General features: G+C 43.7%; 1 protein-coding gene and 1 pseudogene across 8 annotated transcripts in view; one reads left to right on the forward strand and one right to left on the reverse strand.

Moving 5' to 3' along the window:
* Nucleotides 1-731: 731 nt before the first annotated feature.
* IL36G (interleukin 36 gamma) overlaps nucleotides 732-15,447 on the reverse strand; it is a 218,476-nt gene continuing 203,760 nt past the window's right edge. For 5 of the 8 annotated variants that reach the window (XM_058428797.1, XM_058428795.1, XM_058428796.1 and 2 more), the window contains 6 exons: nucleotides 13,438-13,562; nucleotides 7,733-7,925; nucleotides 7,117-7,190; nucleotides 6,487-6,591; nucleotides 5,664-5,803; nucleotides 732-946 (listed from right to left, as the gene is read on the reverse strand). In XM_058428797.1, coding sequence (XP_058284780.1) covers nucleotides 737-946; nucleotides 5,664-5,803; nucleotides 6,487-6,591; nucleotides 7,117-7,171 — 510 coding nt within the window. In that variant the 5' untranslated portion in view covers nucleotides 7,172-7,190; nucleotides 7,733-7,925; nucleotides 13,438-13,562 and the 3' untranslated portion in view covers nucleotides 732-736. Of the gene's footprint in view, nucleotides 947-2,223; nucleotides 2,303-5,663; nucleotides 5,804-6,486; nucleotides 6,592-7,116; nucleotides 7,191-7,732; nucleotides 7,926-8,322; nucleotides 8,441-13,437; nucleotides 13,563-15,447 lie in introns of those variants that run through there. The other 3 variants (XM_032177159.2, XM_058428800.1, XR_009210026.1) reach the window with 3 other exon arrangements.
* Nucleotides 4,369-5,370, forward strand: LOC116483698 (non-histone chromosomal protein HMG-17-like; annotated as a pseudogene).

Here is a 15,447-nt window from a genome sequence, read left to right on the forward strand (position 1 = left end):
TCTCACCCCCAACCCCATCACTATCCACCAAGGAAGGCCCTTTTGTCCCCAGCTTAGCCCCAGTCCCAGGTTTACCCACTGCAATGGCTTTATTCAACTACTCTTGCTAATTTCAGTTTACTCTTTCTTTATTTTATATCAGTTTTAGCTTTATTGTTATATAAATAAACAAAGTTTATTTAACTTTAAGATCACATTACAATCAGGACAAAAATGATTTAACTTAACACAAGAATTATTTTTGTTTACAAGGTCTTAATGCTAAGAAGGTTCTATTACACACAATGAGGTATATTGGCAACATATAAAGACTATGGATGATATTATCCCAAAAGGAAGTAAAGCAAAACAGAAACAGAGATCAGCTCCATGTTAGTCACGCCATCGTGGGTAAGACGCATGAGCTCTGAAGCATCTTCATACCCACCCCTAGAAGAAAGCTCAGTGTTTGGTCTTTGAGTCTTAAGGTCACTTGTGCAGATGCCTTGTGGCCTACACAACACCAGCTTGAGAGGAGAGCCTTATACCACCCAGCTCTCCTGCTTCTGAGCCCACATCCTGTACTTCAGTTGCTATGAAGTAATTGCTTCTTCTTCATTATAAAATGAGATGATGACAGCAGCCTTGCTCCTATCTCAGGACCAGCGTGAAAATGACACAAAGAAAATGTAGACAAAAACACATTGGGAACCAGAGACTTTAAGATAAAGACCAACCTGCCACCTCTAGGCTGAGTTCAGTCATTTATATTTAATTCAAAGGCAGTGTTGTATGACTTCCCAAGTTCTGAAGTCAGGATGATGGGCTGGTCTCTCTTGGAGGAGGCAATGAACCAGTCCGGGAAGGCCACAGACTCAAGGGTGGAGGTCCTACCAGTCTTGACACGGTAGAAAAGGAAGGGTTTCACAGGCTCGGGTTGGCCATACAGATCCATGATCTTCTGCTCCTGAAATGTCAGAACAAGTACCCATGAGGAGAAACAGAAGCTGTTTGAGATATTCAAGGTTATTCATAATAATTCAATATACGTTCCAAAGTTCCAGAAAACCTTATCCATCTATTAGAGCAGGCCTAGAGAAACACACATTTTGAAGGAGCAGCAGAGTAAACATACATGAAATTTTACCTTCCAAGCCCCCACCCTCAAATCCAGAGATGGTGTAGGAAGATTACAAGGGAGAGTTTAATGAACAAGCAGCCACAGTTCAACAACAAGTTAGAACTCTTCTCACACAAGAGGCTGAGGGGACCCTTAGGAAAAGGAAGAAATTGTAAATTACCTCCCTTACCAATACCACAACAGTGAGAGTCACTACCCTGCAAGAACCACTGGCGTGACAAAGGACAGCCAGGTTAGGGTATGAATTTCTGACTAATTGCCACATACATGAGAAAGATAAATACCAATGAAAAAGACACAAGAAAATCTAACAAATCAAAGGATTTGTATCAAAGGAAGAAGGTAAATGGAGCAATCAGAAAATGCTTTCTATATTGTATATGGAACTATATTCTGTATGTCTATGTATTTGTATATACGTGCGTTGTATATTAGGTAAAATAAGTATTTCTAAGTAAATTGCAAGTGTTCAAGATCTCAAGAGAGACACAGAAATGATCTGTAATTCAGCCACATTCCACCGTGAGTGGGAAGTTCTTCTCCCACAGGATTCCTTTACTCAATTAATGGCTTCCAGTTAATCTGATTCTTTGGGTGGCCAGAAACCTAGGAGTCATTCTTGACATTTCTTTTTTTTTTTTTTTTTTTTTGATCCCCTAACATCTAACCCAGGAGCAAGGCCTGTGGACTCTATTTCCAAAATACCAAAATATTTCCTGAATCGAGTCACTTCTTGTACTCCACACACAGCGTCAACCCCAATCCAGGCCATCACCCTCTCAGCTGAACAATTAGGGTGACCTTCTAAACATTCTCCTTGAACCTACTCTATTCTCTAATAATCATGCTCCACAAGGCAGGTAAGCAAACTTTAAACTGAAGTAAATAAATAAGATTATGATACGCTTTTGCATGATTTTCTATTGTTATTACACTGAAACTTCTCAGCAAAGCCCACAGGCTCTACGCCACCCAGCTCCTGCCTACCTGCTGCCCTGCCCTCTTACCACTCTCCTGCATGCTGATTCTGCCCCCACCACACCTGTCTTCTTCTTTGCCTTCCAAGACACCAAGCTGTTCCCACCCAGGGTCCTGGCACTTACTATCGCTGCACCTCACACCAGCCCCACATCTTCCCATGGCCAGCTCCTCCTCATCACCTCGGTCTCCTCCTTGGGGAGAGCTTCACTGAACATTCCATCCCAGCCGAAATCGGTTTGGAATCCCCCCTCCCACCCATTGTGATCACATTCCTGAGTCATTTTCTTCATTAGTACCAACTCTTATCTAAACTTAGCATATTTATTTATCAATCCCAGAATGATAGACTTGTTCATCACTGTATTCCTCAACACAGAGGAAAGCCCCCGGCATTCTACTCAATAGAGATTTGCTGTTTAATAAATGGAAGAGTGCTTCCTCCTTTGAAACTCCCATACCTCCTCCATCATCATCTTCAACTTCCTACCCACTGATAAAATTGAAGTAATTAGAAGACAACTTGTACAAACCACACCATAACATGGGCTCCCAGCACATGGCGCCCATATCTGCACCTCCCTGCTTGAGGAGGACTGGGTGAAAGGTCCTATCTGCACTTGCAACTTAAGGACATCCCTCTAGCCATTCTCCCTGCTCTCTTGTGCTCCATCAATTTTGCTTGCTCTTCTTAGTCATTCCCATAAGCATATTTTCTGTCATTTATACCATCTTAAACAAAATAACTACTTTGCTTACCCACCACCGCCGCCAGTTCCACTTTGCAGAAAACTTCTTGCAATCGCTGTCCATATCTGCTGTCTCTGATTTCTTTCTTGTAATTCCTCCCTTTAAACTTACTCCATCCAGGCTTTTGCCCCCACTACAGCACCAACACTGCTCCTGCCAAGGTCCCCAATGACCCACACATTGCCAAACGCAATGGTCAATTCTTAGTCCCCATCTGAGAACAAACGCACAACATAAGGGTGACTTAGCTGACAGGACAAAGTAGCAAATGTCATTCTCAGTCCTGACTTTATTGATCACACTCACAATCCTGTTTCCTCCACTTAAAATACTACCAGAATCTGACTCACTTCTCCGCACCTCTGCTGCTATCTCCTGGCCCATCAAATCACACCTAGATCACCTCAAAGTCCCCTGAAGGACTTTCACTTTTGCCCGCCACAGTCTAAGATCAACAAGCATCCAGAGAGATCCTTTTTAGACCTAAGCCCTTTCACACCATTCCTCTGTTCAAAACATTCTAATATTTCCCATTTCACTCAGATTGCAAGGCTGAGTCCTTGCAAAGGACAAGCCTTTCATGTCTGCCTTTATCTCTCTGGGCTCATTCCTCAGTTCACTCCTGCACACCGGTCCTCACTGGTCCTGGGACGTGCCCTCACTAGACACCTGCTAACTAACTTCCCTAGCTCTTTCTACTCTCTACTAACATCTCACCTAGGCAATGATGCCTATTGCACTATTCACCACTGCAGCCTGACCCCGCCTGTGTTCCTGGTACTGCTGGTCTATCTATCCTGCTGTAACCATTTTTATTTTTCTAGGAGAGGTAAAGACCTCTAACATAGCACAAATTTACCTACTATTACATTTATTGTTTGCCACTTCTCTCCTTTCACTAGAATCCAAGCCCCACATGGTCAGGGTTCTTTGCCATTCTGTGCAGAGCTATATCTCAAGCATCTACACAGTGCTGGAGGCCAGGAAGTGCCCATACGTGTGGTAATTGAATTGGATTGTGTTGAATCAAACTGAATTAAACTGAAGTTTGTGGAACAAGGACAAACAGTCATTAAAAAATAAAAGAAGAACAAACCAGAGAGCTTGGGAATTAAAACAGTAAAGATTGAAATTTCAGGAAATGCTACAAAAGGATGATTTCCAGAAGGGACAACACTGAAAATGTAACCATGAGCTGGCAGAGCAAAGCAAGAAATTCTTCCAGATGCAACACCAAAATTTTAAAAAGCAATGAAGGGATAGAAAGTATAAAAAGTTAGATGAGATATCGTGAGATATTGAAGTGAGGTCTATAACTTTCCATGATGGATGAATAGGAATTTCAAAAGGAAAATAAGGGTGAGAATATACTTGAAGAAATGAAGGCCAAGAATATATCAAAGGTTAAGAAAGATGGAGCAGTGTGAAGAAGAGGCAAGAACAGCCCCCAGACTGACCAAAACCCACACACTGCTGCATCCCACACCCAGTGCCTACATCCCGCCGGGGTCGCCGCCACCATGCCCAAGAGAAAGGCTGAAGGGGATGCTAAAGGAGATAAGCCAAGGTGAAGGACAAACCACAGAGAAGACCCGCAAAGTTGTCTGCTAAACCTGCTACTCCAAATCCAGAGGCCAAGCCTAAAAATGCCCCTGCAAAGAAGGGAGAGAAGGTACCCAAAGGGAAAAAGGGAAAAGCTGATGCTGGCAAGGAGGGGAATAACCCTGCAGAAAATGGAGATGCCAAAACAGGGAAGGCACAGAAAGCTGAAGGTGCTGCAGATGCCAAGTGTAGCGTGTGCATTTTTGATAACTGTGTACTTCTGGTAACTGTACAGTTTGAAATACTATTTTTTATCAAGTTTTATAAAAATGTAGAATTTTGTTTTACTTTTCTTTTTAAAAGCTATGTTCTTAGCACACAGAACACTTCATTGTTGTTTTGGGGGAAGGGGCATATGTCACTAATAGAATGTCTCCGAAGCTGGATCGATGTGGGGAAAACACCTTTCCCTTCTAGTTTTGAGAGAGTTCCTCTTGGCTCCCAGGAGGAGGGATTCTCTGACTTTGACACACATGGCCACCTTGGCACAAAAGCCTGTGGTATGGAAAACAAATTCATTTTTGTGTCCTCTTCTCCCTTTCCATCTTTCAGCATAGAGTTAACTCCTTTAAGCCCAGACATCTGTCGGGACCTGACCCTCAATCATTGGTTACCAGTATGTCAGGCACTCTGGACTTTCCAGTGATGCCACTGAGATGGCACCTATCAAAAGAGCAGTGGTTCCGTTTCTAGATTGTGGATCTTCAGATAAATTCTACCATTTTCATTTCACTTCCTGAAAGTCAGGGTTGACTCGTGAAAAGTTGGTAAACAACATGCTAAATGTGAAACGTCAACCCTCACTCTAAACTTTCCCTGTTCAGAGCATCAGATGAAGACTTCATTGAGTTTTATAGTGGCTTTCTGATTTTTGGTAGTCCATTGAAGAAGGGAGTTTGAAGTTTGCTGTATACTCTTAACGATTGTCTGCCCATATCCTGCCTGAAATACCATGACTGTTTATGGAAAGTATCTTTAATAAAGCTGGATACAGTTTGGCTTGGAAAAAAAAAAAAAAAAGCAAAACAAGGACCTTAACTACTGACAGCCAGGATAAAAAGAAAAGTGTATTGCATGCACATAACTTAAAAGAGGCTGGGAATAAATATGCTTAGGAAGATGAGACTATTTCTTTTTTTAATCCTAAAATTAGGTATTCAACCAAACGCTTCTAAAAGGAAAGGCTTTTAAAATATTTTTCTTAGTTACTCACTTTTAGCTGCAACGTGGGCTGTCCTCCAACCTTCTCACAATACAAACACATTTCTGGATTCTGGATTCCCAAATAAATGGGATCCCCTCTGCCTTGCTCAAGAGCCTCTGGATACTTGCATGTGATAACAGTGACAGTGACTGTAAAGATAAGAGGAGAGATGGTATCAGTTTTCTTCTGAAGTCAGAAAAGATTATTTGATTTAACAAGGCAGTATCCTCAAGTGGATCTGGAAGAGAGCTGAAGAGTGTAATTCCAACTAGACCCACCAAATGGCCAACCCCCATATTCATTCATTCATTCATTCATTCATACCATGTGCCAATCACTGCCCTAGTAAATGAGCAAACACAGAGAGCTAAGCAGACAGCAGAGTATGCTCTTGAGATTCTCATGCCTCTGCTTGAGCACGTGGAGATGGGGAGCTCCTACACCAAGCAGCCCCTCTGATTCTTGGAGAGCTCGGTCCTTTTTGCAAGTTTTTCCCAATGTGATGCTGAATCCTGCCTTTCTGTGGTATTCACCCATTTAGTCATTTTAGGACACCTTGAAGTCATGCAGAACAAGACACTCCTCTTCCATAAGGCAGGGCTTCAGATGACTGAAAGCAGCTTTCCTACTCCCTAGGAGCCTCCTCCACCATCTCTGGCTTCTTCATCTTAGTGAAACACAAAGTTCTCCCTGACTTCTCTTCCCAATTAGGTGTGAAATTCTCCCACTCCAGGTGGGCCCTATTGTAAAGTCACACTTTTACAAAAGGCTGGTGCCAGCTTCCCAGCCACAGCAGTGCAAACAGTGGGGAAGGCACAGGGTGACCACTCACCTGGGGTCACACTGTCACTTCGTGGAACTGCCACAAGGATCTGACCCTGAAGGGTCCACACTTGCTGATTCAAATCATTAATAGTCCCAGTAATAGGTTTATACACTGATTTTGGGATAGAGAAAAAAATGAAGAAATATTATAATCAAGGCTGCTTTACTAGACCCAGGAGAAAAGTATCTAACCCAGGCCATTTTGTAAGGGAGGTATGGGTTTGCATCCCCAAACTGGCAGCACTCACATCACCCATCAGCCCAGTCTTTCTTTTTAGTGAAGCTGTGAGCTCTGGTGAGGAAGGCAAGGGCTACCAAGGGAAGACACTGGTTTAAGAGGGCAAAGTATCAAGACAGAGGGCAATGAGCTGTCTCACAGAACCTGTGTGCCAAGGCCCAGCTTCCCTCTTTTGTGCCTATTCAGTACTTGGCCCGGTGCTGGGGACTGGAGCTGGAGCAGTGACTAAGCAATAGCTCCCACCCTCCAGAAGCCCAGGGCCCAGTGGTAGGTGGGCAGCACCAGGTGGGAAGGGCAGTGCACAGAGAGGAGCAGAGAAGGCTGGGGCTTCCACAGGAGATAGTGTGAGTGCAGAGGGCCTAAGCCTCCAGAGCCCCATCCCAACAGCACTTGATTCACTTGATTGATAGACGGCCTTTCCTCCACCGGCAGGGTCTCCTGGAGTGCCTCTCATAGTGTGGTTGTCTCAGCACCTGTGAAGGCAGACATAGAAGAGATGAACCACAGGAGATGTTTCCAAGACCTTCCAGGACACTAGCTCCTCAGGCCCTCATTCTAGACAGGGAGCTGGGAAACCTGGCCTGACACGAAGCTCTGGTCAGAAGTTCTGAGCCACATCTGGGACAAAACTTGAAGGAAGCATCAGCAAAGGGAGAGCAGGTAGAATTTTCCTCCACCTGGAGATCCAGATAGTATGATAGTGTCTCTCCTAGGAGTTCAAAGGCCAGGCATAAAATTTGACCTTAAATAACCCACAGGCACCTGATGCCTTGCCTCCTCTTCTCTGAAGCCTCCACCCCTTGGTCGGCATTGTTTTTGCCTAGGAGCAGGGGAGGGTCCCATGCCAGGGCCACTCTGCCAGGGTCCCAGCAACTCCCCAGTGAGAAACAGTGCCACACAGGACAAAGCACAGAGCCAGCCTGATGTGGCCCTTCCCTTCATTAAGCCCCAAAGCACAGATGAGAGGAAAGGCTCCAGAGGGAGGGAGAAGAGGCTTTCCAGCTATTGACTATACCTGGCAAGAAAGGGCCTTTATCTACAGTCCAGGGGACTGAATCGTGACTCCAGCAACTTCCAAGGGCAGTGATGGGCTCTAACGGAGCCTGGATCATTTATCTGGATGAGCAGAGAGGGAGGCCCCAGCTTCCTGGGTGGGGCATGAGAAACATATGACGTGAAAGAAAACCAGCTCCTCCTACCAGAAGATCCTGTGAGGCTCGGAGGAAGAAATCACAGAATAAGCACAAGTATCACCCATCCGGTCTCTCTGCGAAATAAATGTTGAGCCAACCCGCACAAAATCAACCACAAGGAAATGAGGTTGATGACAGATCCTAGGTTTCTCATAAAGGGGAAACTAAGGGAATTCCCCGGAGTTCAGCTCTCCTGTCATGTCATTCTGGAGCTAGAACTGGAAATGCCAGGCCCTCTCATGTCAGGGACTCCATCTCCTGGGACTGGGAACCTTGCCCTCTGCAGTCAGACTAAAGGCAACCTGTAAGAGTAAAATTAGCCACACATCTCGGCAAGGTCCCTATGGCATTTCTCAACTACCCCACCTAAGGCCACACCTGAATGGAAAGCCAGGCAGTAGAGCTCCCCTACCTAACACTCTTTCAGCTCCATCCACATGGGGAGCCACAGGGACTATGCAGACTGATCTTTTAACTGAGGCAATCCTGGTCTCAGGTACCCTCAAAATGCAGTGGACTCCAGAATCGCCTAAGGAAGTAAAGAGGTGGGCAGCGATTTCTCCCAAATCTGAGCCCCAGATGCCAGCTTATCCCCCCACCCTCTGCCCTAAGTTCCTGATCAGTGGTAATAGTTATTTTTATATCTTGTTTATACACCCCATCCTATCTGCTGTAGCCAAGCCTAAAAATTTACTGAGGTATAAGTTAACTACTAGAGTGAAGTGAGTTTTAGGAGACAGACTTGAAGCACTAACAGCTTCAGGTTTACCCATCTATAAGGAAGAAAAGCACAAAGAATGAGACAGAACCTCCCAGATAAGCTCATCCATGAGCCCCTCTTCCCAGCCCTGCAAAGAATCTCCTGACTCAACGTCTCTTACTTTTCATCCTCATCTCCTTTCTGGCCTTGGAAGAACATGATCCTTTCCTGCCATGGCCCCAATTCTATCACTTTTGGCTTCCAGCGTTTCTGTGACCCTAGGAAAGAGTGTGGTAATGTCAGGTGCACTTTTGTTCAAAGTCAACCTGAGCCAGTGCCACCTCACTTGAGTCTCCTCTGCCCTGTTAAAGATCCCCTCCATTACACATCAGTCAACATAACTCCTTTCTTGGGATGTTCACCACAAAACAGCATCCAAAATTCCTATCATTTGACCCCCCAAATTCCTTAAGCCTGAGTTTCCAATTGGGATCCCTCTGAAAGCAGAATACATGCTAGGAATTGCAAACAAAGGGAATTGAATAAAAGGAACTAGATACACATGTGTTGGAAGGCCAAAGAAGATTAAGGGATTGCTGTGGTATCTTGGATAGTAACAACTACAGGAAGGAAACAAAAGGGAGCAAAAGAACCTAGGTCTCAAAGGAGCACTTTTGTAGGACTTATCTCTAGATATGAGTTGGAGGTGAGGTGTTCTCTGCCAAATTGATGCTCAGACCTCTGAAAAGAGAGTACAGTCTGGTCAGTGCTTGGGGCATGAAGGTGGAGGGGAGGGGTCAACAAGAGGATGCTCAGAGGGCCCACATGACACAACTCTAACAGTTGAATTTTCTTTGGTTCAAAAGCCTGTGGGTACAGCTAGAATTTCTCATGCCCAGATGAAGGTTGCAAAAACTATATAAGAGGGTGACATGTGTCCTCTTCAGCCTCAGCCCTCATTCCACTTGGTCCTGACCCTTCAATAGCTTCCAAGCACTCAGAGAATCCAGTCCTTCCTAGAATTCCCAGCACTCAGCATCCATCCTGAAGTCCCTAGTTTAACTGTTAGTGTGAATAAGTACCAGAGAAATTGGAGGGAGTAGGAGTGATGATGATAAAAGGGGAGAACTGAATCACTGGGGTTGATCAGTAAAGAGCAGAGAGCACATCTACTGAAGAAATGGCCCCGAACGTTTATCTTAAAGTGGAAGGGATGGATGTTATAATTACATAATACCCTAGCTGTACTTGAGAAAACCATCAATATTGATTCTGGTTATAAAAAGTAAAGAACATAGCGTTGCTATATTTTATTTATTATCATTGATTGTTTTATTTATTATCAACAATTTATTATCATGGAGAACAATGACAATGATGCTTATCATTAAGTGTGGCTTGAATTTAATTACCATAAGTACTGACAAGGCCAAATTCCCTAGATATGAAAATGATTTTAAGAAAATACATAGTCCAGATTCTAATTTCCAAGCTCTATGACACTGTCAATCTACATTCATTTGGTAATAAGCCCTGCTACTGGTTTGTTCACTTAAGATGCTCATTACCTTATTAAGTTGAGGGAATATCAATGAAATGCAGGTAGGGTAAGAGAACTTGATTACTGACCACCACTACAATCTCTAGAATCTCTACAATACCTTTTTCACGAAACCAGGAACACAATCATAACAAAGCAGAGGGAGCCATGGAGCAGTAAAGGTTATTCAGCCCCCACCTTTGCCAACCATAAAAAAAAAAAATCACCTTAGTAGTAGAATTAAACTTAGAATCTATAACTCCGGACTCCAAATCCAGAGCTCTCTGCTGGAGTCATAGGTCCTCCTTGGGGCCTCCAAAGAGGACCAAATCCATGTGGCCTATTACCTATCAAGGGCTATCTACAAGCAGGCTGGCAACCTGGCCTGAAGATTGCCACTGGAAAGAAGTTGGCATTCATCTCGATTAAATTGGTGGGGCAACATGGCGTGTACCATGAACCACAGAGACCAGTGTGGGGCCATTTGTACTCTAGTAGACTTGGGAAAATGCCAAGGAAGCTCTTGGCATAGGCTTTGTGGTAAAGCTTTTACCCAATGTAGATGGAATGATGTGCATGGACATGGCCGAAAGCCTCTGCTCCTCCACATAGCCCAAGCCCATCATCGAAGACTTGCTTCCTATGAGCTGATCCATTACATCTTCCTGAAGCTGGTTTCTACGAAACCCCAGACTTTGGCACATGGGCCAACACGATATTTAAATGAAGGACAGAGTAACAAAAATAACCCCAAAGCTACTCATCAAAATGGCAGTGATAAATAGAAACATTAAAAGAGTTAAGACAAAAGAACCATACCATATAGGACTATTGTAAAGGCATATTTCTCTAAATTTAAAACAGGTATTGGTTAAATTGTTGTTTATGTGCAACAACAACAAAGAACTAAAGCAATAAAAAGCCTTAATTAGACAGCCCATAGTGCAACTCCTGAGAAAGGGGTCTAGGTTAAACGCCTAGAGTTTGAAATTCCTAGACAAAGAGCCAAATGACAGAGAACCCTTAGCCTTCTTTGCCCCAAATCACACAAAGTGCAAAATCCTGAAAAAAAAAAAGATGATAAATTGAGTATCACCCAAATTTTAGAATTTTGGACAAAACACATCATGAAATGAATTTAAAAAGACAGACTACCCAAGATAAAATATTTGTAACACATCTAACAAATAATTAATATCCAAAGTTTGTAAAGAATTCTTACTAAGCAGCGGGAAAAGTGCAAATAATTCCATAGAAAAATGAGCAATTGACGTAAAGAGTATTTCACTGAGTAGAAAATATAAATGTCCAATAAATATAAGTAATTATACTAAACCACACTAGTAATTAGCAAGATGCAAATCAAAGCAATACTGAGATTCAGTTTCCACCCATCAGGAAGCCACAAATTAAAAAGATAGTAGGCAATAGTGTGAGACAATAGATTCACTCACCACATGGATGGCCGTGTGAATCATTGCAGACTTTTTGGAAAGCAATTTTGTAGAGGCTATTAAAAATGTTAATGTGTTTACCCTTGGCCCCATATGTGTACTTATAAGAGTCTATCAGTTTAAGTTATTTTCAGCTTCAAAACCTGAAAAATCCTATTCAAAGTGGCTAAAACAATATTTACTAGGTTACATAATTAGAAGTCTAGAATTATTAATTATCAGAGTTGCTGACCTGATAATTGTATGAGGTGAGCAAGGACCAGTATTTTTAAAAATTCTCTCTGGCCTTAAGTTTAATTCATAACTTAAGGCCAGGTTTCTCCCAGGCCATTAGAGGGCTGCGTATGTCAATCAGAACCGTGTGCTCAGTCATTCACATCTTGTAGAAAAAAGGAATGTCTCCCCTACAACTATCAAAGTCTTTCTAGTCTATTTGGGCCAACTTGGGAGCCGTGCTGTGTCAATCGGGGTGCTAACAAAAAAACAGATGACATGTTCAAATTTGGCAATTGGAGTGAAGGAGTTATTTATAAAGATATGGGTAGAGTACAGGGAAATCCCAAGGCATAGTACAGAACCTCAGGCTACTAAAAGTGGGGTATACCTTTGGCCGCCCCTAGGCCTGAAAGGGCAAGAGGAGGTTACTAGAACTCAGGGAGAGAAAGAACTTTGTGAACAAGGCCACCTAATAGGAGCTGTGACCTTCATCAAGAAAAATAGCCTGCAGTGACCCCATAGGAAAGGAACCAGGGAATACAGTCATGCATGGCTTAATGATGTTTCACAGTGCAAACATCATAGAGTGTATTTACACAAATCTAGATGGCACAGCCTACTACACACCTGGGCTGTATTGTACAGCCTATTGCTCCTGTACAAACCTGTACAGCATGATACTATACAGTGAAATTGCTGATCCCTCAAAGTGATAAACATATGCATCTGAGGGGATAATGTTATATATACCTGCTGTGGTTAGGCACTCCCAAGACTGGACAAGAAAGCAAAGCCAAAGGCTGCTGAGATCATGGCTATGAACACTCCTGTGCAGGGCCATAAAAACCACAAAGAAACTGGCCATGGCGAGATGCCTGTAGAAGCTCTGCTGATGAGAACTCTGAGTCCTCTTTCCATCTGGCATCGCCACCAGGAGCCCTACCGGGAAAAGAGTAACGAGAACCACCTATCTCCAACCCCCTGCAAAATATATTTGCATGATTGCTAGTGTATGAAAGCCTTGCAACAAGCCATGAATTCGTGAGCATCTAATTGGCCATTGAGTCACTGTGAAACCTCTTTCCCTCACCCCCACTCCCATTCAAGTTAGCACAAGTACACTGATTTGAACCTGACATGACACTTCCCATTCTCCAAGTTCCTTTCACTACTCCCCCTTGGCCAAACCCAGAAGCCAAGGGCAACCAGGAGCCAGAAGGCAAGGAAGCCCACAGATGCAGGTCAGCCTCCTGAGCAGACAGCCAGGAGAGATGCATGGAGGGTGGATTTGGAAAGGTAATTGGAAGTTATCCAGCGTAGTCCATGCCTCTTGCCCCTCAGGTCCACATTCTTCTTTCTTGGGTAAGACATTTGTGTTCCCTCTCACAGGTGAAATTCTGAATCATCACATTAGGTCAATGTAATCATACTCCTGTCTGAAACTTGTAAAAGCCACTCCCAGTGTTACTCATGTAAGGTGGTTAGAGAAAAAGGCAGGGATAGGGAGGAAACAGTTAAACAGAACATCGAGACTCCTTGATTCTGTAGTTACTCACCAAAGCCAAGTTTGGTCATCATAGCTGCCTTCTTCTACCACCCATCCCATGTTCCCCTTACCCTCTGCCAGAACCTCTGCTGGATGCTGTTCTTCACTTTACAGTTGAGTCAAGCCTCCATTTCTGTGCAATCCAGGTCCTCAGTGGTCTTCTTTATTGGGTGCTTCAATTTTCCATTGACTGAAACTACCAGACATGAAAGAAGCAAGAGATTCCCTGGAGTAACAAGACATGCTCCGGGGGAACTCCTGGGCTCCAGACATAGTCCTATTTACCTCTGTTGAGTAGCAGCAATCCAGTTTTCCCCTGAGCAATTAGGATCAATCAGCCCAGCCAGTAAGGTGATCCCTTTCTGCCCATCTATATAAAATTAAACACTACATGTTCTCATTTATAAATGGGAGCTAAAGAGTAGGTACATATGGACATAAAGATGAAAATAACAGACACTGAAAATTCCACAGTGGAGTGGGGTGGGAGAAGGGCAAAAGTTGAAAAATCAGCTATTGGGTACAACGTTCACTGTTTGGGTGATGGATACGCTAGAAGCCCAAACCTCACCATTATGCAATATGCCCAGGTAACGAATCTGCATGTGTGCTCCTTGAATCTAAAATAAAATAAAATAACCAAAAAAAAAGAGAAAAAAATTGTAGTGATTTACTGGCATTCTCCACAACCCATGTAGTATCTGTACCAGCAAAAAGGCAAATTAAGCGGGGATATGAAATTAATACCCTAATATCTTTCAAGTCTGTGATGGTGACACTAACTCTAGTCACTCCCCCAGGGATGGAGTTTTGCATTGGGTTTCTGGTTTATCATCTTGGCAGAGGGTCAGGAGAAATTCTAGGGGCTTCCCCTTGACCCTCTCTCCATAACAACTTTCACTTTGTAAGAAGGAACCCGATGTGGACATCCTGCCAGTCACTAAATTTATCTTGTCGCACTGTATATTTTGAGCCCAAAGAAATAATCTCAGGCTGCCTCTTCAGACAAAATCAGACCCAGAGTCCATCTGTCTCCTCTGCTTTATAATCCTCTGCTGTGACTGATGGACCATTGTGGCATTTTTTTGCCCCTGGAGATTTCCATCAATACAGAGACAGTATCTGAAACCCCCAGATACTATTTCGCTCTCCCAGGGCACAGCCCTGATAAATGACCATAAGTATGTCTGGCGAAGGCTTGGGGAAAGATTCTTACTATATACCAGTCACCATGTATTAGTCTGCTCAGGCTGCCATAACAAAGTATCACAGGCTGGGTGGCTGAAAGAACAGAACTTCATTTCTCACTGTTCTGGAGGCTGGAAGTCCAAGATCAAGGTGTCAACAGGTTTGGCTCTCTCCTTGGCTCACAGGTGGCCACATTCTCTCTGTTCTCACATGACCCTGTGTGCATCCCTGGTGTCTCTTCCTCACATTGTAAAGTTATATCGGATTAGGGACCTACTCTTATAACCTCATTTTACCTTAATTACCCCTTGAAAAGCCCTATTTCCAAGTAGTCACATTAGGGGTTAGGGCGTCAACGTGTAAATTAAGAGGGGGATACAATTCAGACCATAACATGCCACTATGCAAAGTTCCTCCTCAACTGGACCTGGCCTTCTTCTGAGGAAGCTAGGGCTTCGATCTTCCTTAGACCTGGAAATTGGGTAAAAAGCACTTCCACTACAGCAATTTGAGTTCTTTTCTGTACACCAGACCTAAAAATCTTCCTCCCATATGTGTTAAGAAGCACCTCAGAGACCGGGCGTGGTGGCTCACGCCTGTAATCCCAGCACTTTGGGAGGCCAAGGTGGGCGGATTACGAGGTCAGGAGATCGAGACCACGGTGAAATTCCGTCTCTACTAAAAATACAAAAAAAAAAAAAAAATAGCTGGGCATGGTGGCGGGCGCCTGTAGTCCCAGCTACTCGTGAGGCTGACGCAGGAGAATGGCGTGAACCCAGGAGGCAGAGCTTGCAGTGAGCCAAGATTGCACCACTGTACTCCAGCCTGGGTGACAGAGCGAGACTCCGTCTCAAAACAAAAAACAAAAAACAAACAAAAAAACAAAAGAAACC

Source organism: Hylobates moloch, unplaced genomic scaffold (genome assembly GCF_009828535.3).
Source record: "Hylobates moloch isolate HMO894 unplaced genomic scaffold, HMol_V3 SCAFFOLD_15, whole genome shotgun sequence".
NCBI classification, from domain to species: domain Eukaryota; kingdom Metazoa; phylum Chordata; class Mammalia; order Primates; family Hylobatidae; genus Hylobates; species Hylobates moloch.